The sequence below is a fragment of the Phyllostomus hastatus genome, unplaced genomic scaffold, assembly GCF_019186645.2.
Source record: "Phyllostomus hastatus isolate PE091 unplaced genomic scaffold, TTU_PhHast_1.1 phas_contig_468, whole genome shotgun sequence".
Lineage (NCBI taxonomy): Eukaryota > Metazoa > Chordata > Mammalia > Chiroptera > Phyllostomidae > Phyllostomus > Phyllostomus hastatus.
This window is the reverse complement of record NW_025333884.1, coordinates 2,788,945-2,814,703: the sequence shown is the minus strand read 5'-3', so window position 1 is coordinate 2,814,703 and position 25,759 is coordinate 2,788,945. Positions and strand designations below refer to the sequence as shown.

The following is a 25,759-nucleotide window of genomic DNA, read 5'->3' as shown; positions in this document are numbered from 1 at the left end:
CCCGAAATGCAGAATGTCTGTCCTGCCAATTGCAGCTGCATTGGAAACCACTTTTTTCTGTCTCTACCCCTGAATTTTTTTTTATTGTGGGAAATTTCCAACATAATTAAAAGGAAAGTATGCTATCTTCAATTCCCACCTACCTGCCCCCCCGAACCAACCATGTCCTTCCCTGTAATGGGGTGACAGGCTCATTGTGAGGAGGAAGCAAACTCTGCTCCCCACCCGGGAGGTGAGCCCGCTGCACTATGAGCTCCTCGAGGACGAAGACTGGCCGGTTCCTCGCGCAGCTGTAGATGTCTGTGGGGCAGAGGACGGCGCCGTCCGCTCCGGGCTGGGTGCCCACGGAGGCAGGCCGCAGGCCCGGCCCTGCTCTGAACACATGGCTGAGCTGGGCCCTGGCGGCCACGTAAGGGGGTGGGCAGGGGTCCCGATGCCGTCAAATGCTAGAGAAGCGCTTCATCGAGAAATTGAAGGACAGCCAGGCTCTCAAGTTCAGGTTAGGTAGAGACGACACAGAGAAAAGACACGGCCTGCCAGGTAGGAGGCTGGTGCTGGCGGAGGCGTGAGAGCTGCAGGAGGTGCACCCGTGTGAGGCTGGGCGGAAGAGACCCAGATGCTTCTGCTCCAGCCCTCCGCGGCCTTCCCCAGATTCCCCACTCCGAGCCCTGCCACCAGCTCCTCCCGGGTTTTACTGAGATGAAATTGACATAGAACATTGTGTTCATTTAAGGTATACGACATAACGATTTGACGTGTTTATATTACAAAATGATTACAGCAGTGTAAGTTTAGTTAACATTCATCTGACAGACTTCTGGTTCTAGTGACGAGGACTTCTAAGATCTGCTGTCACCAGTCCTTCCCCCAGAGCCCCAGCACCCCCTCCCCCGCCAGCCGCCCTGTCCTTGACGCGTGGGCTTCCCCAGCTTGTGCCCTGGCGCCGCCCCCCCCGCCCCCGGTCCTTCCCACGTGGCCCCGCACTCCCTCAGGCCCTCCCTGTTGTCCCTCTCTGCCTCTAGATCCGAGGAATGGGCATGAACTCTCCAGAGCTGCTGCTCCTGGTGGAAAACTGTCCCAAGGGGGCAGAGACACTGGTCACGAGATGCCTGCACAGCCTCACAGATAAAGGTGCCCCCCGGGCTCCCCACCTGCCACCCTTTCCCTCCAGCTCCCTGCCCAGGACCTGGGTGCTTGAGCTGCTGGGTACCCCCCACCACGCCCCGTCCTCAGCTCTCAGTTTCTCCACCCAGAACAGTGTCTGGCTGAGGGGTGCTGCTCTGAAATGAAGCGTCCTCCCCTCCTCTCCCACGTACCTACCACCACCTCGCTGCGGTGTCCCCCTCCCCCCTCTCCTCTCCATCCCAACGCCCCGGCCTCCTCCGTCCACCCGCAGTCCCACCCTCCCCGGAGCTGGTGAAGCGGGTCCGAGACCTGTACCACAAGCGGCTGCCGGACGTCCGCTTCCTCATTCCCGTGCTCAACGGGCTGGAGAAGGTACGGGCCTGGATACCCAGGGCCCCCAATGGCAAGGACGGGGCTGGTGGGGACCCGTGTCAGCAGCTCTGGACACATTCTGGGGCGCGGCAGACCAGGGCTCACTGTCTGCTCAGCCTTGGCCACGTCTGTGACCTCGGGCAGGCTGCTCCCCTCTGAGCCCAGTCCCCCTGTCCCGAGACCTCATGAACCCACGCAGGCAGGTGTGCCCGCGGCATGCAGGGAGCCTCCCCCTCCCCCAGCACGGGTTTCCCCCGACCTGGTTCCCAGTGGGCTGTGGGGCCTTGAGTGCGCCTCTATCTCCTGGTTTGTAAAGGCGAGGGGAGGGGGTGATAAGACTTTCCCTTTGCAGGGAAGTCAGTGAGCGGGCCCGGGTGTGTGACCTGGCGGGGCTCGGACAGGGAGTGGTGAGGCTGGGGCTGCGGGCCTGTGAGCCTGAGCAGGGAAAGCTCAGCCCTGAGGGGCCGGAGGGAGTGAGAGACTCCTCGAGGCTGAAGTTGTCTTGCCCGCCCTCCCCCTGTAGAAAGAAGTGATCCAGGCCCTGCCCAAGCTCATCAAACTCAACCCCATTGTGGTGAAAGAGGTTTTCAACCGCCTGCTGGGCACCCAGCACGGTAGGTGGCAGGTACCATGTCCCCCTCCCTCTGGCTCCCTGCGCCTCCGCCCCTCTGGGAGGCCCCTCAGGTGGTCAGGCAGGAGGAAGGGGCCCCGGAGGTGAGGCGTGGGATGCTGGGGGGGGTCTGGTGCCACCTCTAGGGAGAAGGGGGCTCCTCCGTCTCCCTGGGGCTACGACCCACGCTTAGCAGCGTCTGACCATAGGTCCCAGAATTCCCAGGCCACCTGTGACATTGGGATGAAGCCTCCGTCCACAGTGGGGCACAGGTGTGGAGCTGAGGTCTGATCTTCTGTACCTGTGTCTTCCCTTTGGGGACCCAGCTACCCTCGGTCTCCCTCAGGCACTCTGGCCTGAACCCCTCAAGCTGTGGTGGGGGGGCCTTTTCTTTATAATCGTCAAAAAGAAACAAACGTAAGTTTGAACTTAGAAAAACTACCCCAGTGGCTGAAACTAGAGTTGTTGGAGGCTGTTCTGCACACAGCTTGGTAATTTCTCTCTCTCTCTCTCTCACACACACACACACACACACACACACACACACACACGGGTGCCTGGGACCCCGAAGCGGCACGTGCCAAGTGCCATCTTCCCCAGCCGCCAGCGCTGCAGGCCCACCGCCTGTCCCCGGCCCGGCCCGGCCTGGCCAGCAGAGGCCCACGTGTGGCTGCGCTGTGCTGGGGACCCCAGGAGCTCATCCTAGCCCTGCTTTCATGGGCGCACAGCCTAGTGGAGAGGGAGAGAAAGGGCCAGACCAGTCAAGTGCCGCCCAGAGAGGGCGGAGGAGAGGGAGGGGCTCCTCTCTCGGTGCTCTCAGTCTCTCTCCCCTGCTCTGGCCCCTTGTCCCCAGTCCCACTGAAGCAGAGGGCACTGCGACTTCATTCACGGCTCCCTCCGTCCGGAGAACTCTGCCCTCTCTCAGGCTTCCATGCTGTCTTCTCCCCCCACCCACCCACCCCCCACTGCAGGTGAAGGGAACTCGGCCCTGTCCCCCCTGAACCCTGGAGAGCTGCTGATTGCATTACACAACATCGACTCATCGAAGTGTGACATGAAGTCCATCATCAAAGGTGAGGTGCCCGCCCCCCGCCCCTCTTAAGTGGCCTGGCCTCTGTGGACCCAGGAAGAACCTGAGCCCCCCACATACCCCCACTGGAATCTGCAAAGTCTGCGACTGCCACCTACACCCCCAATGCAGAACTCTGCTGCCCACCCTTGTTCTAATCCCTCCCTCCCTCCCTTCCTCTGAGAAAACAGTGCACAGGCTGTGTGCTGGCAGAGTTGTCCTCAAGAAAATGGGGGAACCCCTCCCTGCCCTGCCCCAGGAGCGGAGCAGCAGAGCCTGCTGCCCAGTGTGTGCGGTGGGTGGGGCAGAGGGCACCGGGCTGGCGGGCCAGGAGGAGATGCCAGTCCATCCGGGCTCCGGCGGGGACAGGAGAGTAGGGCAGGGAAGGGGTGCGAGTGACAAACGGACAGGCTCGCCACCACAGCGGTTTCATGATAGCATCTGTCACTGTTCACTGAGTACTCACCTGGGGCCTCACGGGCCAGCCTGCCAGTCACCCTGCCCGCAGCCGGTGAGTACGCGGGCTTCCATTCTGTAGAGAGGAAATGAGGTTCCAGGGAGGCTCCGGGGCTGCACGGGACCTCAGCTGTAGCGAAGGCACAGGATCCCAGTCCGGCCGGTTCTGCCGGTCCCACTCGTGGGAAGCCCTCTTCCTTCTCTCACGTCAACACCCCCCACCCCTCTCCCCGCAAGGAGGTTTCTGGTCTGGAGCCACGCTTTCCCACGGAGGTGGAGGGAGACACCCTCACTGTCACTTGCTCTGCTCAGAACACAGCTGTCCTTTGATTCCTCCCATCCCCTTTAAGACTGGGTTGGGGGCTCCTCGCCTTGACCCTTTAGCTTCCTGTCCAGCCTGGATGAGCCTCTCCAGTGACTTACTGCCGGGCCTTGCCCAGCAGGTTCTCTCTGCAACATTTGGGGGTCCAGGGAGGAGCTTATGACATTTACAGCCCACACTGGAAGTGAGGGGGAGCTGAGCCCTCTGGTGGCTGCCCCTGCTCCCCAGGCAGGGGGCACCCGGAGCTGAAGGCGGCTTGGGGTTGAAGAGAAGCTAGAAAGCTGGGCTTTTAGGAAACGGTGATGACACGAAACCTCATCCACAGGCCCTCAGACTGGGTTCAGCCCCTCACGAAAGGTCTGGTGGTGTGGAGTCAAGGCACGGGTTTTTTTTTTCTTTTTTTCTTTTTTCTTTTTTTTAGATTTTATTTATTTATTTTTAGACAGAGGGGAAGGGAGGGAGAAAGAGAGGGAAACATCAATGTGTGGTTGCTTCTCATGCATCCCTTACTGGGGACCTGGCCTGCAACCCAGGCATGTGCCCTGACTGGGAATTGAACTAGCGACCCTTTGATTCACAGGCTGGTGCTCAGTCCACTGAGGCACACCAGCCGGGGCTCAGAGGCAGTCATTTTACACTCCCTGGCTCCTTTGATGATCTCAGGAAAGTCATGGGCTCATTCCCAATGACGATACATTCACACAGTTTTGTGTAACATCTGAGAGAATTCACAGACCCCACTACTCCACTGAGCCCATTTGTGGACCCAGACTTGGTGCCTGACCTTACACGGCAGAAGCAGAGCCCCGGAGGAGAGAGGCCTTGCTGCAGGTGACACAGGTGGCCAGGAGCCAGCCCCCGCCCCCTGGAAATGTCAGCTAGGCCTGAGCACCCCACCTGTTTCCTCCTCCATCCCAGGCCCACACGTAGCCTCCATGCTGCCACGCTCCCGGCCAGCTGTGGGTCCCTAGCACCCAATCCAGTCAGTTCCCAGAACACTTTGTCCACTTGGGCCCTCGTAACTCCACTTGACTGTGAGCTCCAGACCCAAAGTCCCGTCCTTTGTTGCGCAGCAGCGGAATCCCCAGTAGCTGATAGCATCAGTGGTCATTCCTGGTGCTCGCTCCCCCCTTAAGCTACCCTTTCTGTGGTGAGCTTTTCTGTAACTAGACCTGCCCTCTAGTCCAGCAGTTCAGCCCTGGTTTGGGCTGTGCCAGGGACACAGTAAGAATAGAGGCAGCCCTGTCCCTCCCCTTCTCAGGTAGCAACAACTCAGAGTGAGCCAGGATGGGAAAGGGGAGCCCAGAGGGGCCACCCAACCTGCCCTGGTGAGGGGCATCAGGGAGGGCTTCCTGGAGGGGGGGACACCTGAGCTGAGGCCACAGTGAGAAGTAGGGTTGAGACGATCCCGGTGAGGGAGAACACGGACACAGACCGAGAGATGCGCTTGCATGGCTTGTATCCTGGAGAAAACCGTGCCTGGGCCCTGCCCACCCAGGGTCTGCGTGTAGTGTGGCCACAGTGGGAGTTTGGACTTGGTCTCTTGAGAGCCTCTGGGAGGTGCAGGGTCATCTTGAGCTTCCCAAAGACTCTTCCGCCTGCCGTATGGAGGGTGGATAGAGGGGGAGGGTAGGGGAGGGGGTTGGCGCTGGAAGCTATGGGACAGAGTAGGCAGGAGCAGGGACCACCTGGGAGGGCGGGGGGAGGGATGTCCTCAGGGTCTGGGAGGTCTGCTCCGGCACTTTCCTCACCTGCACTCCTGCCCCTGTGGCCTGGGTGCCCACCCTGTCCCTCATCCAGCCTCCTCCCTGCCTATCTACCTGCAGTGCCTTCGTCCTCTCCCCATTCCCTACGGGAGCTCCCCCATTCCTCATCGGTGCCCACCCCTGTTCTGCTTTAGCCTCTCGAAGTTTGGGGGCCTTTCTTCTGGCTCAATAAAGACTTCCTGGCTGACAGACTCACATGACCAGTGGTGTTTGGGGAAGAGGGTGGTTAGAGGCAGTTCATGGGGTCCCCCCACTAGCACAGTGGCTTGGAGCACCGCTTCTCCCACTGGTTTCGGGGGTACCACAGCCCACTCCGGAGGGAGCAATCCCCAAGGCCACAGGTGTCTGCATTGTGTCAGCCCTCCTTGGGGTGCTGCTGCCGAGCCGGGAGCTCACATGTGCCCAGGCTTCCTCCCTTCCTTACTGCTCTCTGGGTGGTGTCCGCTGGCAGTAACGCAAGTCCTTAGGCCCCGGTCAGGGTTGAGAGTAGGCAGTCCCCTGGCCAGCCTGCTGGTGGGTGGCCCTCGCTGTGGTGGGGGGGGGGCCATGCTGCCCGGAACAAACCAGAACGGGTCCCAGGTGTTGGCAGAGTGTCTTCTCCGCCTCAGCCCTTCCAAGGGTCGTCCCCAAAGAGAACAGACTGCAGCCTGTCCGCTTGTGCAGTGAGGGGCTTCCAGGAGCTGGCTGTGTCTTTTCCCTTGGCCAAGCTACCAGGCCTTCGAAGGACCAGGCCAGTCTGCCCCCAGAAAGAGACCCTCTGCTGGGTGGGGGAAGTCATCTGTTTTGCCTGGAGCTTCAGGAAGTCCAGGCTGGGTCTGGTCTCACGCACTGGGGCCGAGAGCAGGGCTGACGCTCTCTCAGGGTGGTGGACCTCCCGCCCCCCCGGGGGCGGCCGGGCAAAGAGGACAGGCCCACTCTCCGCCTCCTCGCAGCCACCAACCTATGCTTTGCGGAGCGGAACGTGTACACGTCGGAGGTGCTGGCCGTGGTGATGCAGCAGCTGATGGAGCAGAGCCCCCTGCCCATGCTGCTCATGAGGACCGTCATCCAGTCCCTGACCATGTACCCCCGCCTGGGGGGCTTCGTCATGAACATCCTGTCCCGACTCATCATGAAGCAGGTAACCTGCCCCTGACCATCCAGGCCCGAGGCCGAGGGCAGTGGGACACTGCAGACAGACCGGAGTCAGAGCCCCGGTTTCCCCTGGCCACCTGCCTCCCACCCCTCACGGGAGCCAGGACGAGGGCACGCTGCACCCAGGCCAGCCTGCCCCTGTGCCCTGCCCTTGGCCTGGACAAAGCAGTGCTCCACGGGCTGTAATTCAGCCACAAGGTGGGACAAGATGAGTGAGGGCAGTTAGGCGGTAGGAGCAGGCAGGAGACTTCAGGGTGCACTTCCCAGGAGAGGCATGGCTGCCCTCGGCTCCCACCACTGTGCTTGCAGGCACGGAGCCTCCTAGACCTGAAAGGTGGTCGGTTTTCAAGAGAAGCTAGAAATCTGTATTTTTAGGAACACAGTGGTGAAACAAAAAACAAACCTCATCCACAGGCCCCCAGACTGGATTCAGCCCACAGGTTTCCACCTTACCGCATCTGGCTTAGAGGGTGAATTCACACCAACGGCAGTCAAACCTTGGTTCTGCCCACGGTTACCCCTGTGGTCCCGGACAAGCCCCGGTATCTCCCTGGGACTCTCTGCTTAGCAGGGTGAATGGTGCCCCCTGGAGGCTACTGTGAGAATGAAGTGAGACAAGGCTCTCAACACTTATCCTGGCCTTGACGGTGCAAGGGCCATCGTCAGTTTTCTCCACCCCAAGTTGGCCTCATGTCCCAGCTGCTTGGGGTCTGGAAGCAAAAGTCAGAAGGTCCTCTGGAAGGAGTGGAGGGAGGTCAGGGTTATGCAGCCCGGGGGATTCTGTGGGATGGTAAGGATCTGAGCCCCAGCAAGGCCCCATCTCGGCAAGGTCCTCCTCCCAGTTTCCCGGGTGGCTACTTGCATGCCCCTTATGCCCGCCCCCTCCCTGCCCATCCAGGTGTGGAAGTACCCCAAGGTGTGGGAGGGCTTCATCAAGTGCTGCCAACGCACCAAGCCCCAGAGCTTCCAGGTCATCCTGCAGCTGCCGCCCCAGCAGCTGGGTGCTGTCTTTGACAAGTGCCCAGAGCTCCGGGAGCCCCTGCTGGCCCATGTCCGCTCCTTCACCCCCCATCAGGTACCCCAAGGTGTGGGGTGGGTGGCTGGCTGGGGTGGGCAGAGGGGAGCCCTGCAGTACCAGAGAATGGAAAGGGTTCTGGAGGGTCAGGGGCCAACCAGGGACCGGGCTATCCAGGAGGGGTATCTGGGTCTGAGCTCCCAGTAGCACCCGCCCTACTTTCCCCGCAGCAAGCACACATCCCCAACTCCATCATGACCATCCTGGAGGCGAGCGGCAAGCAGGAGCCAGAGGCCAAGGAGCCTCCTGCAGGGCCCCTGGAAGAGGTGAGGGTCTCCAGTCCCGGACCCCCCACCCAGCCTAGCCATCTGCGTCCCCTCAGCAGGCTCCTGCTGGGCGGGGTCGGGGGACAGCAGCCCCTCACTCCCAGTGCCTGTCCTGCGGCCTGCCTCTGGTGGCTCCTCTCTCTCCTTCCCGCTGTCCTCTGAGAGCAGCCTGGGTCCTGACCCCCGCCTGTCCCTGAGCTTCGGTGTGCCCCTCCCCACCCCCAGGATGACCTGGAGCCCCTGGCGCTGGCCCCGGCCCCTGCTCCCCGGCCCCCTCAGGACCTCATTGGCCTGCGGCTGGCCCAGGAGAAGGCCTTGAAGCGGCAGCTGGAGGAGGAACAGAAGTTGAAGCCTGGGGGCGTGGCAGCCCCTCCCTCCTCGTCCTCGTCCTCGTCCTCTGCCAGGCCAGGCCCCCCGCAGGGCGCCCCCCAGCCGGAAGAAGCCATGGATTTCCGGGAGGAGGGGCCTGAGTGTGAGACCCCCGCCATCTTCATCAGCATGGATGATGACTCGGGGCTGACCGAGGCCGCTCTGCTGGACTCGAGTCTTGAGGGGCCCCTACCGAAGGTAGGGATGACAACCTCAGAGCGGCAAAGAAAAGCACCAGGCCCCCGGGGTGATGCGTGTGTGTCTTGTGCCCACACTGGGGTGACGGGGAGGGTACAGCCCGAACAAAAGCTTGGAGGTGAGAGCAGCTCCATCTTCTGTCACCAGGAGGCAGCAGTGGGCGGGTTGACGTCGAAGGAGGAGAGGAGCCCCCAGACCCTCACCCCTGCTGGAGAAGACACCGCGAAGACTCCCAGCCCCGCTGCCACCTCCGCCGCGGAGGAAACCGGGGAACCCGAAACCAAGGGGAACAGCTGACGGGGCTTGGTGGGGAGGGGAGTGGGGGTTGGGGGGCGGGGTGGTGCTTTGCCTTGAAAAAAAAATTAAAAAGAAAAAAAACATCGTGGGTCTAGGGTGCGGGTGTAGTCTCATCTCTGCAGCGAGTCCGCCAGGGGACTGCGCGGAACCGAATGAGCGCGCCGAAGGGCCCGCGGACCACTGGGAGCCCCTGGGGCCTGGGGCTGCGCCTGCGCAGGCACCTGCTCTTTGGCCCGTGCCTCGCCTCGCGTCCCCGGTAACGGGTAACGGCCCGCCCCTCCCTCCTTAGAAACAGGAGGGCTGGCCTAGCCGCTACTAGGCGGGTGTGGGCAGGCAACTGGTCCGCCTGGTTGCAAGCCTCCCTCTGAGAAGTCTGCCACCTCTTTTGGACTATGGGGGACCCGCAGCAGGACCCTGAACTGTCTTACCAGCAGTCCGCGAGGCAGAGAAGTTCCCAGGACCAGGGGCGCAGTCGGGAGCAATCTCTGTCCCAGGAGACGCAGCAGCTGCCGCTTGACGCCCAGGTCCTGAGCGGCATTACTGAGATGCCCGAGAGCCAGGCCCCCCTCCAGGGGTGGGCACAAGGGGCCGGCCTGAGTCAGTATGACAACTCGGCGGTGTCCCAGGGTGGCGTACAGTACCTGTCCATGAGTGCAGGCTTTCCCGCGGATTTCCAGCGCCAAACTTATGTGGACGAAGGCAGGGTCCAGGCCACCCACAATGCCGACTTCATGCTGCAGCAGCTACAGCGGGGCCAAGGCAACCTCCTTCAGCAACTGGAGTCATCCTTCCAGGATCCCCGGCCCAACTACCTGGGCCAGTTCAACGCGTACCAGAGAGAAGACTCGCAGTTCGGCCAAGGCACCCAGCACGGGCCCTACACCAGGGATGACCCCACCCTCCAGTTCTCGTCCTCTGAGCTGAGCTTCATGCCCTTCAATATGGAGGTGTCCGAGCCGGAGCCCCGGGAGTTGGCCGTGCAAAACGCCAAGGCCTACCTGCAGCAGACCAGCGTCAGCTGCGACCTCAGCCTGTGAGAGGGGACTCCGGAGTGGGGGAGGGGTGGGACCCTGCCTCGGGCTCCAGGGTCTCCTCAGATGGGGGGCCAGCCCTCTGGAGAATCGGCAACTGCTCTGGAGCCCTCTGACTCAGACTAGGGGTCAGAACAAAGGCTAACAACTAAAAAGTAAAACAACATTGACTTAGCAGACATCGGTGGGGGCCCTTCACGCATTAACCTCTAGTTCTCATGGCTGAGATTCGTACATCCCCTGTCCCCTTTTTTACAGTGGGAGAAACTGAGGCCCAGAAATTAGGTCCCACATCCAAGATAATAACAGTGAGGGTGTGGCAGAGCCTGGGTTCCAGCACCAGTGGGCTGGCTCGTGTGGCCCTGTTAGCCACCAAGCTGTCCTGCTTGAGGAAGGCACGTGCCCAGGCCACTTGGCTGCAGGCATCATACACCTCTTGGCCCACCCTTCACAGTCCAGTGGGAGAATGGACAGCAGCTATTACAAACGATCAGGTGATAAGAACTAAAGTGAAAACCTAGGGTAGGGCGAGAGGTATAAAGAGAGCATGTTTAATAGCATGATGACAGGGAAGGCCTCTCTGAGGAAGTGACACTTAGTGACCTGAAGGCAGTGAGGGAGAGCACCTTGCAGGCATCTGGAGGAAGTGTGGGCCAGGGAGAGGACACAGCAAGTCTGAAGGCTTTAGGACTTGCTCTGAGGAACAGCAAGGAAGCTGTTTTGACGAGAACCAAGGGAAGGGGGGTTGGGAGTGGGAAGCAAGGGTGGAGGCCTGGCTGACGCACAAAGCTGACCCCATCCCTCCCGTGTGCAGAGCCCGTCTCGGTTCCCAGTGCCCTCAGAGGAAGGCCTGTGCTCCTCACAACAGCCTTCAAGGCCCTGTACAAGTCAGCTTCTGCCTGATCACCAAATTTCATCTAGAATTGAGTCAAAATTAACCATTAGCACTTACTTCTTTGACAGTTCCCCTCCCTCTAGAGCTTCAAGGCCCCTTATTGAAAAGCCCTGGCTGGCATAACTCTGGATTGAGTGCGGGCTGCGAACCAAAGCATCACAGGTTCAATTCCCAGTCAGGACACATGCCAGGGTTGCAGGCCACGACCCCCAGCAACCACACATTGATCTCTGTCTCCCTCTCTCTCTTCTCTCTCTCTTCCTTCCCTCTCTAAAAAAAAAACAACAACAACAAAAAAACCCTGGCCAAATTCTGACCTCTCCTTACCCTTCCCAATTCAGTGATGGCCCTCCATCACACCCCCGCCCCAAGACTTGCCAAAGATTTTCCATGCCACAGATGGCTAGGTGCTTTGAAATCAGACAAACCTAGTTTTAAATCCCATCTGTACTACCAACTACTGTGTGACCTCATGACCTCAACTTTTCTAAGCCTTAGTTTCCTTATCTGGAGAGTGGGGATTATAGTTATTCTTTAAATATATGACTGTGTTGAGAATTCAACTCTCAAGTGCCCCAAATAGTGCCTGACTTGGCCGATGGAAACTGTACCAATACTATTATCACTCCAGCCTCCTCTCCAACCACAACCCCCTTCCCTCAGTCCTGCAGCCTCACTGACTTCCTTAGTGTTCCCCCCACATTCCGGGCACCCCCTCAGCTCAAGGCCTTTGTACATCACTCCCAATCATATCACCTGTACACCATGACTGTCTGGCTTCTTCCTCTTCAATACTTTTTCATGTCACATTGCATTGGCTGAGACCTCCAGTGCCTATTTAATCATATTTATCATATTTAATAGAAGTGAAAGCAGGCATCTGCAATCCCAGTCTCATGGTGGAAAAGAGTCTTTAGCTATTATGTTTGTGTGTGCTGTAGGTGACCTATGGCTACCCTTTATCAGATTATTTAAAAATTGCCTTCTATGCCTAATTTTCTAGGCTTCTAAAAATCACTACTGAAGTGATCTGACACATATCCCCTTTAACACACTGGCATGAGGAATTAGAGGGTTTTTTTTCTCTAGTGTCAGTCTGGTCTCGCGTCCCTGCCATTAGCCCAGTTTTGTCATGGCGCGCCTTCCTTTTGAGCAATTGCTGGATGCCATTTGCTAATATTTTCCTTAGGATTTCAGCATCTCTAATTCTGAATGAGATCAGCATGGAATTATAATTTTTCCTTTCCCCTAGTTTCCTTGAGTTTCAGCATCAAGATTGTCGTCGACTCAGCGTCTGTGCTCCTTCTGTTCCCTGTGACTGAAACAGCTCCCCGCCCCCAACATCTGCATGGTTTTCCCCTCACTTCATTCGATCTCAGCTTCCATGTCACCTCCGTGAGGCCTTCCTGGCCTCCCTGTTGGAAATCGCAAACTGTCCCCTATCCCCAACATTCCCAGTCCCCACCCCCTGCTGTGTCGTCTCTACGGAAATTACCACGCCCCTGGCACTCTGTGTGTCTTGTATGTTTGCTGAATGTCTGTCTCCACCATCAGAATGTTAGCTCCCCCAGGGCAGAGACCTTGTCTCTTCTTCCCCGCGTCCCCAGCGCCAGGCCAGAGCCAATCACACGGCAGTGGGCTGAAGTGAGTGCTGTCCCCCACCTCCCGCTCCCTCGGGAGGCAGGTACGAGCACCTGGTGAACGTGCTGACCAAAATCCTGAACCAGCGGCCCCAGGACCCCTTGTCGATCCTGGAATCACTGAACCGCACGGCGCAGATGGAGTGGTTCCACCCCAAGCTGGACACGCTGCGGGATGACCCAGAGATGCAGCCCACCTACGAGATGGCGGAGAAGCAGAAGGCACTGTTCGTGCGGGGCGGCAGCGGTGAGGGCGAGCAGGAGGTGGAGGAGGAGCCGGTGAGTGAGCGAGCCAGTGGGGCGAGCGCAGGGGCTGGGTGGGGGGTGGGGTGAGCGGTAGCCCAGGCTTGGGCACAGCGGGTTCTGAGTCTTGGAAGTGAGGGAGCGCAGGCAGGGCCCAGCCCGGAAACACAGACCATCTCAGTCTAGTTGGTGTGCCCAGCGGAGGGGGCCGGGGCCCTGTCACAGAAGACCTCGCACGCCAGGCTAAGAGTTGTAGGCTTTCTCCTGAAGCCACTGGAGTGCCATGGAAGAGTTTGAAGCAGAGGAAAGGCTGGTGGATCAGCTCTGCGCTTTAGAAAGCTGACTCCAGTCCTGGTGGTGCGGCTCAGTGGATTGAGCGCCAGCCTGTGAACCAAAGGGTCGCTGGTTGGATTCCCAGGCAGGGCAGGTGCCCAGTAGGGGGCGCACGAGATGCAACTACACATTGATATTTCTCTCTCCCTTCCTTCCTCTCTGTCTATAAATAAATAAATAAACAAATAAACAAACAAACAAACAAATAAATAAATAAAATGCTTAAAAGAAAGAAAGAAAGCTGACTCTAGCTGGCACGTGGAAAACGTGGAGGTGGAGGCTGGTGTCTCCCACCATCCATTACTCCTCCCTCACGAAAGTAACAGCTTTGTACACGTTTTCTGGGAAACACTGCCTCCTGGAGTCTCTCACACGGAACTGCCCCTTATCCCCTGAATTCCGTTTCCCCTTTTGTAAGCCGAGACCTGGGAAGAACTCTTCCACCTGTGACTCCGTGACTCATTAACATGCTACTAGTTTCCAGAATTGGACGACTGCCTAAAATTCGGGTGAAATATTCTTTCACTTGTTCAAGAAACAAGGACTCTCTATTTACCGTAATTCTGACACCAATTACGCCCTCTGAGTTCTTTCAGCCCTGAAGTGGCCCTGCCACGCAAGCGCTGCCTGTTATTCTTATTTGTAGAGGAAAGACGTAAGCTCTGAGGGCCGGAAGCTCAGGAGGCTGGAGACAGGGAGGCAGGATCTTGACCTCCAGAGCCCCTGTAACCCCTCCCCGACGTGCAGATGCCTCTGTCTGTGCTTGCTCTTTTGTTTCTGAGATTCTAGGATTCTGGCGACAGTGGGGTGGCTTGGTGAGAGAATGCAGGAACGACGGTCTTGACAAAGAAATGAGCCCTTGTGAGCAGAGCACAGGTGGGAATACAAGTTCCAGGCACGAAGGACAGTTTTATCTGAGAATGTGGTTTTAAGTTTCCAGATCAACAGTCTGTCCTGGGGAGGCCACGCCTCGTTAGAACTGCACCCTCCCTCCCCAACGCCCCCGGGTTGCACCCCCATCCAAAGCAAGTCCTTGAAGGCCCTGCCTTCTTAGGATGCTTTGCCCCTTGAGGCTCCGCCCCCTTAGGACTCCTCGTCTCAAGCTCCACCTCACTGAAATTTAATCCCCTGGGAGACTCCGCCCCCTCAGAACTTGGAGCAGAAGGGGGTTTTAGCTATTATTTATTTGTTTTTAGAGAGAGGGAAAGAAAGGGAGGAAGAGAGGGAGAGAAACATCAATGTTCCAAAGGAACCATGTCCATCTGCTGCCTCTTGCAGGCCCCCTACTGGGGACCTGGCCCACAACCCAGGCACTTGCCCTGACTGGGAATCGAACCAGGGATCTTTTGGTTTACAGGCTGGCGCTCAATCTACTGAGCCACACCAGCCAGGGCACCTTGAACTTTTTATTACCTTGAGCTTGCAAGTGCTTGGTAGGGATCACTGTACTTTCCAGAAGCTGTCCACAGACCTTAAATGAGAAACTCACCTCTTTGGTCTGATTTTTTCATCCTGACTTTAAGTGGGGCTTGTATGTCTTTGTTATATGTGTGTTTGTTCATTTGAATCCTCACCCAAGGACATGCTTATTGACTTTAGAGAGAGGGGAAGGGACGGAGAGAGAGAGGGAGAGAACCATGTGAGAGAGAAACATCGATCTGTTGCCTCTTGTACATGACCCAACTGGGGATTGAACCTGCAACCTAGGTATGTGCCTGACTGGGAATCAAACCCACAACTTTTGGTTTCCAGGATGACGCTCCAACCAGCTGAGCCACGCTGGCCAAGGCTGTATGTTTTCTTGAACCACAAGTAAGCCTCTTCCCGTGAGCTAAGTTAAGAGAGCTGAATGGGTGTGTGAGCCAAAACTATTTGGCTTGCAGGAATAGACACCTATGAGAGCTTGCTAAAATAAAGGGGAGGGGTGGGGTTTATCATGAAGATAATAAGGCATTTCCCTTATTAGAATCGGGGCACTTACCTGAGCTGGGCCATAGGGATAGCTGGGCTGTAGGAGTAGCTGGACCCAAGCTCACCAGCTCTGATCCTGATTTTCTTTCTTCATTTCTCTCTGCAAACTGGCCTCCGTTGTCTCTCTGTGTGGAGGGTCAGCCGCTGCACATTCACCTATTTCACATCCAAACACGCGGAGACATTGGCCCCTCACTTAGTTCCCTGTTGCCACTGGAATGAATCACCAGAAACTTCGTGGCTAAAGACAACTTTTTTTTGCGGGGGGCATCGGGAGGGAAATTGAAATAGATAAGAGACAGACAGACAGAAACATCGATTTGTTGCCCCGCCTACCTATGCATTCACTGGTAGCTTCTTATATGTACCGTGACCCCCGGGGATCGAACCCGCAACCTTGGCTTATGGGGACGAAGCCCTAACCAACTCACCTCCGGTCAGGGCAGGCACATTGATGTGTTACTGTCTTGTAGCTCTGGAGGTCAGAAGCTGAAACGGGGGTTCACCAGGCTAAAATCAAGGCGAAGGCAAGGGCTGCCTCGCTAACAGAGGCTCGGGGGAGGAGCTGTTTCCTGGACTTGTCCTCCTTCGAGGGGCCGCCTGCATCCCTCCCTCAACCATCTCCAGAGCCGGGGGGCAGGACAGCCTCTTCGGGTCTCTCTCCGACTCCAACCCCTGCTTCCGCCACCACGTCTCCTCTGACTGGCCTGCCTGTGGTTTATTTCCTCGGCCCAGCCGATACCCCAGGACACTCTCCCCATCTCCGCTCCCCGGTTTCATCACACGTGCAAGTCCCTTTCGCCGTGTGAGGTCGCATGTTCACAGGTCTCAGGATTAGGACAGGGACTCTTTTAGGAGGTCACTGTTCCGCCTCAGATGCGCCCTTTCTCTCCATCCTGATTTCAAATTTGGGCGAGGGGGCAGGCGTTTCCCTGGCCCAGACCACTGGCCGAGGCCGCGGGCTGGTCACGCTGACCTCGGGAGGAAGGACCTCGTCAGTTTGTTCTCCAACATATGACACACGTCAGTGCCTGCACCAGCCCGGGGCTGGCACCCACTGGATTTTTTTAATTTAAATTTTATTTTTTAATGGTAGAGCGAGGGAAAGGGAGGGAAGAATAAGGGGAGAAGTACTGATTGGCTGCCTTTCACACACACCTCAGCTGGGGACTGAACCTGTAACCCAGTCACGTGCCCCGACTAGGAATCAAACTAGCGACCTTTCAGTGTGGGGGACAACGCCCAGCCAACTGATCCACCCAGTCCAGGGCACCTGCTGGACTTCTGGGCCCCAGCCCAGTGGCTCAGTTGGTTAGAGCTTAGTCCCCATACGCCAGTGTTGCAGGTTCAATCCCTGGTCAGGACACATACAAGAATCAACCAATGAATGCATAGATAGGTAGAACAACAAATCAATGTTTCTCTCTCTCCTTCCCTCCCTTCCTCTCGCTCTCTCTCTAAAATCAATAATTAAAAAATTTAAGAATTTTCTGGACTGACTGAATGAAAAAGTATTGGGACAGCTGTGGCCACACGGATGTGGTGGTAGCTGAGCTCAAACCTCCCTGTATTCTAGTTCCAGCCCCAGTCCTTGACTTACTTGCTCTCACTCCCTTTCTCATTTCTCTCTCTCTCTCTCTCAACAAAGCAGACAGTGAAAAAGGAGGCAGTGAGGGCAGGACTTACCATCACCATCCCCAACATCACTAATTCCTGAGTTCAAGCCTGCCTCTTCCCTTAATTTGCTGTGTGATTTGGGGTATCTCTTAAGAGTGTGTTTGGTTGCAAGCAACCAAAACAGTGACGAGAAGTGGGGAGGTAAGGCAGCCCAGCGATGCCTTTGGGGACCAGGCAGTTTCCACCTTTCAGCTCTACCACCATTGGAGTGTAAGACATGTGTTGCCTCCTGATCCCAAGATAGCTGCTTAGCTCCAGATTTCACACCCCACTCCAGGCAGGAACAAGGGGAAAGGATGCAGAAACAAAGGATTTTCTCTTAGTGTGATTTTGTCTTTTCTTTGCCATCAAGTGGCATCCTCCCCAAGGACTTGCCTGGCTTCTAACTGCCAGAAGGGTCACAGGAGCAGCTGGGTTACCCAGTAGCTTAGCTCTCTGGACTCTGGAAGAGTTAGGCTAGGGAGCAGGGCTTCAGCCTCCCTCCCTCTGCCCCCCGCCCGCCCTCCGCAGTTGGAGACAGCCGTGCCCAACGTCATGGAGTCAGCCTTCTACTTCGAACAGGCCGGCGTGGGCCTGAGCTCAGACGAGAGTTTCCGAATCTTCCTGGCCCTGAAGCAGCTGGTGGACCAGCAGCCCATCCACACCTGCCGCTTCTGGGGCAAAATCCTGGGGCTCAGCCGCAGCTACCTGGTGGCGGAGGTGGAGTTCCGGGAGGGCGAGGAGGACGTGGAGGAGGAGGAGGTGGTGGAGGAACTGACTGAGGGCGACGTCTTGGACATGCACGGCGAGGAGGAGGGTGAGGAGGATGAAGAGAAGGTCTCTGACTTCCTTCCCAAGCGCATGTGGAAGCCCCCACCCGTTATCCCTAAGGAGGAGAGCCGCTTGGGCGCCAACAAGTACCTGTACTTCGTGTGCAACGAGCCAGGCCGGCCATGGACGAAGCTGCCCCACGTCACCCCTAGCCAGATCGTGCAGGCGCGCAAGATCAAGAAGTTCTTCACCGGCCACCTGGACGCGCCGGTGATCAGCTACCCTCCCTTCCCGGGCAACGAGGCCAACTACCTGCGGGCCCAGATCGCACGCATCTCGGCTGCCACGCACATCAGCCCCCTGGGCTTCTACCAGTTCAGCGAAGAGGAGGGTGATGAGGAGGAGGAGGGTGGCGCGGGGCGCGACTCATTTGAGGAGAACCCCGACTTCGAGGGCATCGCGGTGCAGGAGCTGGTGGACTCCATGGCCAACTGGGTGCACCACACGCAGCACATCCTCCCGCAGGTGAGGACTGGGACCCCAGCCCCCGCTGGCCTCGGAGCCAGCTGGCTCAGGTGTGGCTCCCCGGCAATATCAAGTGTCTGCTGTCTGCTAGCCATTGTGCTCAACATTCATTCATTCCTTCATTCGCGCATCCATCCATTCCTCATTCATCCATTCATTCACTCACTCATCCATTCCTCATTCATTCATTCGCTCATTCATCCATTCCTCATTCATTCATTTACTCATTCCTCTATTCCTCATTCATCCACTCCCCATTCCTCACTCATTTATTCACTCACTCATCCATTCCTCATTCATTCATTCATTCACTCATTCCTCCCTTCCTCCATTCCTCATTCATTCACTCATTATTCTACTCCTCATTCATTCATTCACTCATCCATTCCTTATTCATTCACTTATTCCTTCTTTCCTCTATTCCTTATTCATTCATTCACTCACTCATTCCTTCACTCACTCATTCCTCCATTCCTCATTCATTCATTCTCTCATTTGTCCATTCCTCATTCATTCACTCACTCACTCGTCTCTTCAAAGATGTTGGTTGACAGTCCCTTGTCAGAATCCCCTGGGCCCCATGCATCTTGGAATCCTGAGTCTTTCCAATTTAAAAAATGTGACAGCACATACCCCATGTCCCATGTGTAACACCTCAGGCAGGGATAGGGCTGCAGCCCGTACTCAGAGGCACAGTTGTTGCTTCTGCAGCAACACTGCACGGCCTCTCGTCAGTCAGAGCAGGGCAAACAAAGGGTTACATGGGCTGCCGAGTGGCAGCACCGCAGGACAGAGATTTCTGGTGTCTTTCCTCAAGGATGCATTCCCAGCACCTGGAGCAGCACCTGTGTATAGTATATGCTTGTTAAATGTCTGATGAATGAATGAATGGATGGGTGGATGCACAGATGGGGGCCACACAGCCAGCGGGAGGCAAGCATCCCCACCTCATGCAATGCAGCGGCTCTCCTGGCCCATCCTCTGCCCTGACCTGTGTGACTAACCCGGGCCTCCTACCCATAACCTGGGTCCTCAAGGACAACCCCAGTGTCCTGCCCGGTCCTTCACCTCTTCTCAGGGTACAGGCTGGCCTCTGTCCCGTGGGGTTGCTACCTGACCTTCCCCCCACCTGCAGGGCCGCTGCACTTGGGTGAACCCTTTGCAGAAGAAGGAGGAGGAGGAGGAGCTGGGGGAGGAGGAGGAGAAGGCCGATGAGGGGATGGAGGAGGTGGAGCAGGAGATTGGGCCCCCGCTGCTGACGCCGCTCTCAGAAGACGCAGGTACTGGTCCTCCTCAGCTTGTACCACCAGCCTGGAAGGGGGTTGTGGAGTGGGGGAGGGGACGAGAAAGGGAGGGCAGTGACATTGAGAAGTCATCTCTCTGAGCCTCTCACCTATAAAACGGATGTGATGACAGTGCCTCCTCTCAGGGCTACAGCAAAGTGTCCACCTTGTGAGCCACGTCTGGCTCATGGCAGTGCCCACCTGGTGGGCTGTGCTCTTTTTTTATTTGGGGGGGTAAGGAGGGGATGGAGAGAGAGAGAGAGAGATGTGATTTGTTGGTTATTTAAGAATTTATTGGTTGATTCTTTTTAAAATGTTTTATTTATTTTTAGAGAGGAGAAGGGAGAGAGAAAGAGAGGGAGAGAAACATCAATGTGTGGTTGCCTCTTGTGCACCCCCTACTGGGGACCTGGCCCGCAACCCAGGCATGTGCCCTGACTGGGAATCAAACTGGTGAACCTTTGTTTTGCAGGCCAGTGCTCAATCCACTGAGCCACACCAGCCAGGACTGATTCTTTTTTTAAAGACTTTATTTATTTATTTTTTGAGATAAGGGAGGGAAACATCGATGAATGAGAGATATATCAATCTCTTGCACGCCCCCCCATCAGGAACCTGGCCCACAACCCAGGCATGTGTCCTGGCTGGAATCGAACTGGTGACCTTTTGTTTCACAGGCACTCAATCCCCTGAGCCACACCAGCCAGGGCTATTGGTTGATTCTTGTTATGTACACACCCTGGCCAGGGATTGAACCCACAACCTTGGTGTATGGGGACAACACTCCAACCAACAGAGCCACCTGGTCAGGGCAGGATGTGGTTTTTTGAGTCCAGCATGGGCTTGGGGAAAGAGAGAGAGAATTAGGAAGGCCTTGCCAGAAAAGGCAGGACTTGAGCTAGATTTTGGAAGAACAGACAAGTGTTTCCTGAGGTTGGAACCTCAGGCACCTGGAGGAAGCGGGAAGGAGAGACTGAGAGTGGGCGAGTGAACAGAGACCATGTTTTGACCCCGATATCTGTGGACCCCGTGCCTGTGCCCTGCCCTCTGCCCCCTGGTCCAAACCAATGGCCAACCGCAGGGAGAATGACAGCAGCTGTCCTGTCTGGGGCCCAGGACTCACTGCTGCCCTGCAAGGGAGGTGAGATTAGTGTCCCCCTCCCCAGGTGCAGGGACTGAGGGTCAGACAAGGGCACAGCTTTCCGAGGGCACAGCTTTCAGGGGGACACAGCAAGAGGGTGGTCCAGAGCCAGGCCATGAATCCCCACAGTTCTCTTCGTGGCCTTCCTCAGTTTCCCTCGTCACCCCCTTCCTCCCCTGCCCTCCACAGGGCTGGGCAGGGCATGGGGAACCAGCAGGAGAGCCTCTGACCTTCCTGAAGCTCTTCACCCCCTCCCCCCACAGAAATCATGCACATGTCGCCCTGGACCTCCCGCCTGTCCTGCAGCCTCTGCCCACAGTACTCCGTGGCTATCGTGCGCTCCAATCTCTGGCCGGGGGCCTACGCCTACGCCACTGGCAAGTAGGTCTTCTCCTGGCCCCCCAGCAGAGGAAGCCCCCGCAACAGGCAGCAGGGACAACTCACCAGGGTGGGCAGAGATTGGGAGGGAAGCCCCCTTCAGAAAGCCCCCTGGGCTGAGCCCCTCACTCTTCTCTCACGGATTCCACTTGGGCTGAAGTGAGGAATCCCACACCAGAATGTAAGCCCCCGGGGTAAGAGAATGGGGATCAGAGAGGGGAAGGAACTGACTCAGGGTAACACAGCATGTGCAGGATTCGAACCTGGTTCTCTGGCACCCTGGCCCAGGCCTTTTCTGCTGTATGGGTCACAGAGCCTACAAGACTCAGGTGTGCCCTTTGGGGCGGCCCTGACAGGGGGGTGGGGGGGTCTTCTCTATGGGGGAGCTAACTACTTCTCTGGGCCCCCTGGCCAGGTCTTCCAGTTTGAAGGGTTTTCTCTCTGTGGGCCAGAAATCATCCTCAGCAGGATCCCCCATCAGTTGCCCCAAAAGATTTGCAGGCCGGAGTCACTTTTGCGTCTTCCCACCGGAAGCGGCACACTCTCTACCAGCCCCTCTGCCCCTCTCCCCAAGGCACATTCCTGCCTTTCTGATCAACCACTAGAGGGCGCTACCTGCAGCTACAGGGCGGACGCACTTAGCAGCTCTGTCCACCAGATGGCGTGACGATTTCTCAACAGATTTTCCTTTTCTATCTCAATGATAAACCTGCTCTTTTTGACTACTGTGATTCACAGTCCAGGTGGGATTTCATGTCATCCTGGTACTTTAACCACATACTTGGCGATTATTTTTTTCTCCTCCAGAAGCAGGGAAGAGGCACGCTTGCTTTTGCCAACACCCATCTTCTGGCCACACCCTAATTTGTCAATATCCCTCTGAAAGCAAAAGGTCCAAACTGGGAACTCCACTCACCTGTCCATCCTCTCCCCACCCAGCCCAACCTACCCATCCACCCACCCTCCTGTCCACCACCCAGTCACTCATCCATCCACACATCCTTTCCGTTTATCTATACTTTTTTAAATCTTTTCATCATAGAGGACTTGAATGACAGCCGTTTGCTGGGCACCAGGCCCTCTGTTGATTAGGTAGGTGTGGACCCTGCCCTGGGAGCGGGCAGAGGAAGCACAGGCGTTAATTGTATAACACCTCTCACCACCCCTCACTCCCCCCAATATCCTAAAGTGATACCACCAAGGAGGGACCAATGACAGCGCCTGTCCATCCGTCATGCCTTGAGGGGATCAAGGAAGGATTCCTGAGACGAGCAGACTCCGATCTGAAATCTTTTGGGAAAGAAAGAAGTAGCGGGGACGGGAAGAGGCGGAAGGACATTCTAGACCAAAGCTTCTCACACTCTGAGTCCCGGGTCGCGCTGAGGAAGCTGGGGAAGCACAGGCTCCGGCTGCATGGGTGCGGGGTGGAGCCCGAGATTCCGCCCTCCTCGTAAGCTCAGCCTCTGGATGAGGCTGCTGGTTCCTGGACTGCAAGGACCAGGGTGGGCAAGGGTTGGGGGCTTCCGTGCATTTGAAGGCTCCGAGGAAGACCTGGAGGACAGCTATTCTCTTGGGAATGGCAAGGTCAAAGCCAAGTGTTCCGATGGCAAGATGGCAAACTCTCTGTCCCTCTCTGTCCTGCTGTCTCCCTTTCTCTCCCCACTTCTCCCTGCCTCTCGCCCTGTCTCGCAGTCCCCTGCCTAGTCCCCCACTCGCTCCTCTTTCCTTTCTAATTAAAAGTCTAGGGGGAGGTGACAGTTCACCTCTCCTCACCAGGACCCCACCCTTTCTGTTCTTGTTTATTATCAGTCTTCTACCTCTGGCAGGGGTGTCCAAACTTGCTTTAAAAAGAAAAAAAGATTTTATTTATTTATCTTAAAGAGATAAGGAAAGGAGAAAGAGGAAGAGAAATATAATGTACAAAAGATACATCGATCAGTTGCTTCTTGTATGCCCCCAAATGGGGACCTGGCCCTCAACCCAGGCTTGTATTCTGACTGGGAATTGAACCTGTGATATTTTGGTTCGCAGGCCAGCGCTCAATCCACTGAGCCACACCAGCCAGGGAAGGGGTGTCCAACCTTTTGACATCTCTGGGCCACACTGGAAGAAGAAGAGTTGTCTTGGGCCATACATTAAATACACAAACACTGATGAAAACTGATGAGCAAAAAAAAATGTTAAGTAAATGTATGATTTTGTGTTGGGCCACATTCATAGCCATCCTGGGCCACATGTGGACACCCCTGTTAGAGAGCAGGCCCCCTGCAGGGATTTCCGTCGGTTTGTTCCCTGCTCGCTAGGTCCCCGCATCTGGACCAGTGCCGTCTGGCACAAGCACAATACCAGCCACACGGGTCATTTTTCATTTTCTGGTGGCCGTCCGCAACCAGTAAAAATAAACAGGCAAAATCCATTCGAATATGTTTTATTTAGCCCCAAATAGCCAAAATATTATTGTTACAACATGAAATCATCAATGTAAGAATTATTAACAAGCTATTTCACCTTCTCTCCTACTAAGTCTTTGGAGTCTGGTGTGAAGTTTTCGTTTACAGCACATCTCTGTTCGGATCTAAATTTTCACCATAAATACTTGACCCACATTCACATTTCACAACATTTACCATCGCAAAAGCAGACGTATGTGCCCACCTTGTCCCACTGATGCTTAGACGTTTTCAATACTGAATATTGGCTTTATTATTTAAATTCATAAAAAAAATTCATTTATTGTTTTGAGAGAGACAGTGCTTTGTTGTTCTACTTATTGATACATTCACTGGTTGATTTTTTTAAAAGATTTTATTTATTTATTTTTAGACAGAGGAGAAGGGAGGGAGAAAGAGAGGGAAAGAAACATCCATGTGTGGTTGTCTTTCGTGTGAACCCAGGCATGTGCCCTCCCTGACTGGGAATCGAACTGGCAGCCCTTTGGTTCACAGGCTGGCACTCAATCCACTGAGCCACACCAGCCAGGGCTTCCTTGATTGATTCTTGCATGTGTCCTGACCAGGAATCAAGCCCACAACGTTGGTGTAATGGGATGATGCTCTAACCAGCTGAGCTACCCAGCCAGGGCTATTGTTTACATTTAAATGAATTAAAATTAAATAAAATCCACTCTGGCCAACAAAAGCAGCATACATATTCTCCAGTGCACATGGAACATTCTTCAGGATAGACTGTACACTAGGCCATAATACAAGACTTAATAAATTGCAAAGGATTGATCACACAAAAGAAGTTTTCCAACCACAGTGGAATGAAATGAGAAATCAGTTAACAGAAGGAAATTCACAAACATGTAGAAATTAAGTAACACATACCTAAATAACCAATGGGTCAAAGAACAAATCACAAGTGAAATTAGAAAAGTAAAGCAAATGACAAATTCAGTGTTTTGGGTGCACTAACCATGTTTCAAGTGCTCAGTAGCTACACATGTGGTTGGACAGCACAGTGCTGGACACGGCCTGGCACGTAGCAGGCGCACAGTAAGCACTACAGGAACAAAGGAGCAGAACACCCTGATGGGCACACTTCACCCCACCACGTGCGACTGTCCCTCTCGCTATGTGGGCGCCGGCTCCCACCATCAGGGAAGGTGTGGGCTGCGGCCTCGGAGGGAGGACTTCCCAGTGGCTCCCCGCCCCTTCAGGAAGTTCGAGAACATCTACATTGGCTGGGGCCACAAGTACAGTCCGGAGAACTTCAACCCGCCCCTGCCAGCCCCCATTCAGCAGGAGTACCCCAGCGGCCCGGAGATCATGGAGATGAGCGACCCCACGGTGGAGGAGGAGCAGGCCCTCAAGGCCGCCCAGGAGCAGGCCCTGGTAGCTGCAGAGGAAGAGGAGGAGGATGAGGAAGAAGATGAGGATGAGGACCAGGATGACTGAGGCTGCATAGCCCCCTCCCCCAAGCAGGTAGATAGCGGTGGTTCCTTATACCTAGCTATGGGCCGTGTTTTCGCTGTTGGGTTGCTTTCTGCCCCTGGAGGACAGGGGCGGAAAAGGAAGGTGGCTGCTGTAAATAAAATGTTTCCATGGCATTGCAGCCCAGTACTTATTCATTCGCTGGCCGGTTTGTTGACATGATCCCCACGTCGGGGCTCTTGGGCTCTTCTAGGAAGGCCAGCATTGCCCCACATACATAGCCTCTCCCTTCTGTTTCATTTATTCGCTCGTCTGGGTATCAGACGACTATTATAATGTCTCCTATCAGCTCAGCCCGGTGCTGGGGACTCAGAGGTGACCAAGCAGCCTCAGCTGTGCTTTCCCAAGGCTCACAGTCCACAGGGGAGACAGACGCACCCCCAGACAATGAAAGCCCAGATGGGATAGCCCAGAGGCCTGACAGAGCCCCTCAGCTGATTCTTAGAGGGTCAAGAGCAGAGTGGGAAGTGGCATTCCAAGCCCAGGGAACACTGCATGCAAAGGCCCAAGGGCAAGAGAGTGTGATGTGCTGGGGAAGTTTCTCAAACCTCATTTTTAATTTATTTTATTTTTTAAGAATTTTATTTATTTATTTTTAAAGAGAGGGGAAGGGAGGGAGAGAGGGAGAGAAACATCAATGTGTGGTTGCCTCTTGAGCGCCCCCTACTGGGGACCTGGCCTGTAACCCAGGCATGTGCCCTGACCAGGAATCGAACCATCCACCCTTTGGTTCACCGGCCAGCGCTCAATCCACTCAGCGACACCAGCCAGAGCTCAAAACTCATTTTTTAAAATTTTTCTTAGTTATTTATCAAGAGAAAGTATTCTTTAGCTCAGACATTTATGTTTTATAGTTCAGGAACACAGTTCAGCAACAAACCTCCACAGAATTCACCCC

The 25,759-nt window shown here is 55.9% G+C and overlaps 2 protein-coding genes across 3 annotated transcripts in view; both read left to right on the top strand.

Annotated features, from left to right (window-relative positions):
- Window positions 1–9,064, top strand: part of SYMPK (symplekin scaffold protein) — a 36,293-nt gene extending 27,229 nt beyond the window's left edge. For both annotated transcript variants that reach the window (XM_045845117.1, XM_045845115.1), the window contains exons 19-27: window positions 1,023–1,131; window positions 1,397–1,497; window positions 2,021–2,111; window positions 3,079–3,180; window positions 6,653–6,840; window positions 7,753–7,929; window positions 8,100–8,195; window positions 8,421–8,762; window positions 8,910–9,064. In XM_045845117.1, coding sequence (XP_045701073.1) covers window positions 1,023–1,131; window positions 1,397–1,497; window positions 2,021–2,111; window positions 3,079–3,180; window positions 6,653–6,840; window positions 7,753–7,929; window positions 8,100–8,195; window positions 8,421–8,762; window positions 8,910–9,059 — 1,356 coding nt within the window. In that variant the 3' untranslated portion in view covers window positions 9,060–9,064. The remainder of the gene's footprint in view (window positions 1–1,022; window positions 1,132–1,396; window positions 1,498–2,020; window positions 2,112–3,078; window positions 3,181–6,652; window positions 6,841–7,752; window positions 7,930–8,099; window positions 8,196–8,420; window positions 8,763–8,909) is intronic.
- Window positions 9,065–9,451: 387 nt separating this feature from the next.
- RSPH6A (radial spoke head 6 homolog A) lies at window positions 9,452–24,825 on the top strand. The gene is made up of 6 exons (XM_045845141.1): window positions 9,452–10,092; window positions 12,670–12,904; window positions 17,360–18,124; window positions 19,260–19,404; window positions 20,812–20,929; window positions 24,588–24,825. The coding sequence occupies exons 1-6, from the start codon at window positions 9,452–9,454 to the stop codon at window positions 24,823–24,825; spliced, it is 2,142 nt and encodes a 713-aa protein (XP_045701097.1).
- The last annotated feature ends 934 nt before the right edge of the window (window positions 24,826–25,759 follow it).

Bases quoted from the DNA above. Each gene is read 5' to 3' on its own strand.
- RSPH6A (XM_045845141.1), top strand. From the start codon at position 9,452: ATGGGGGACCCGCAGCAGGACCCTGAACTGTCTTACCAGCAGTCCGCG. The intron at 10,093-12,669 runs GTGAGAGGGGAC...CTCGGGAGGCAG, and splicing joins GTCAGCTGCGACCTCAGCCT to GTACGAGCACCTGGTGAACG. The intron at 12,905-17,359 runs GTGAGTGAGCGA...CGCCCTCCGCAG, and splicing joins AGGAGGTGGAGGAGGAGCCG to TTGGAGACAGCCGTGCCCAA.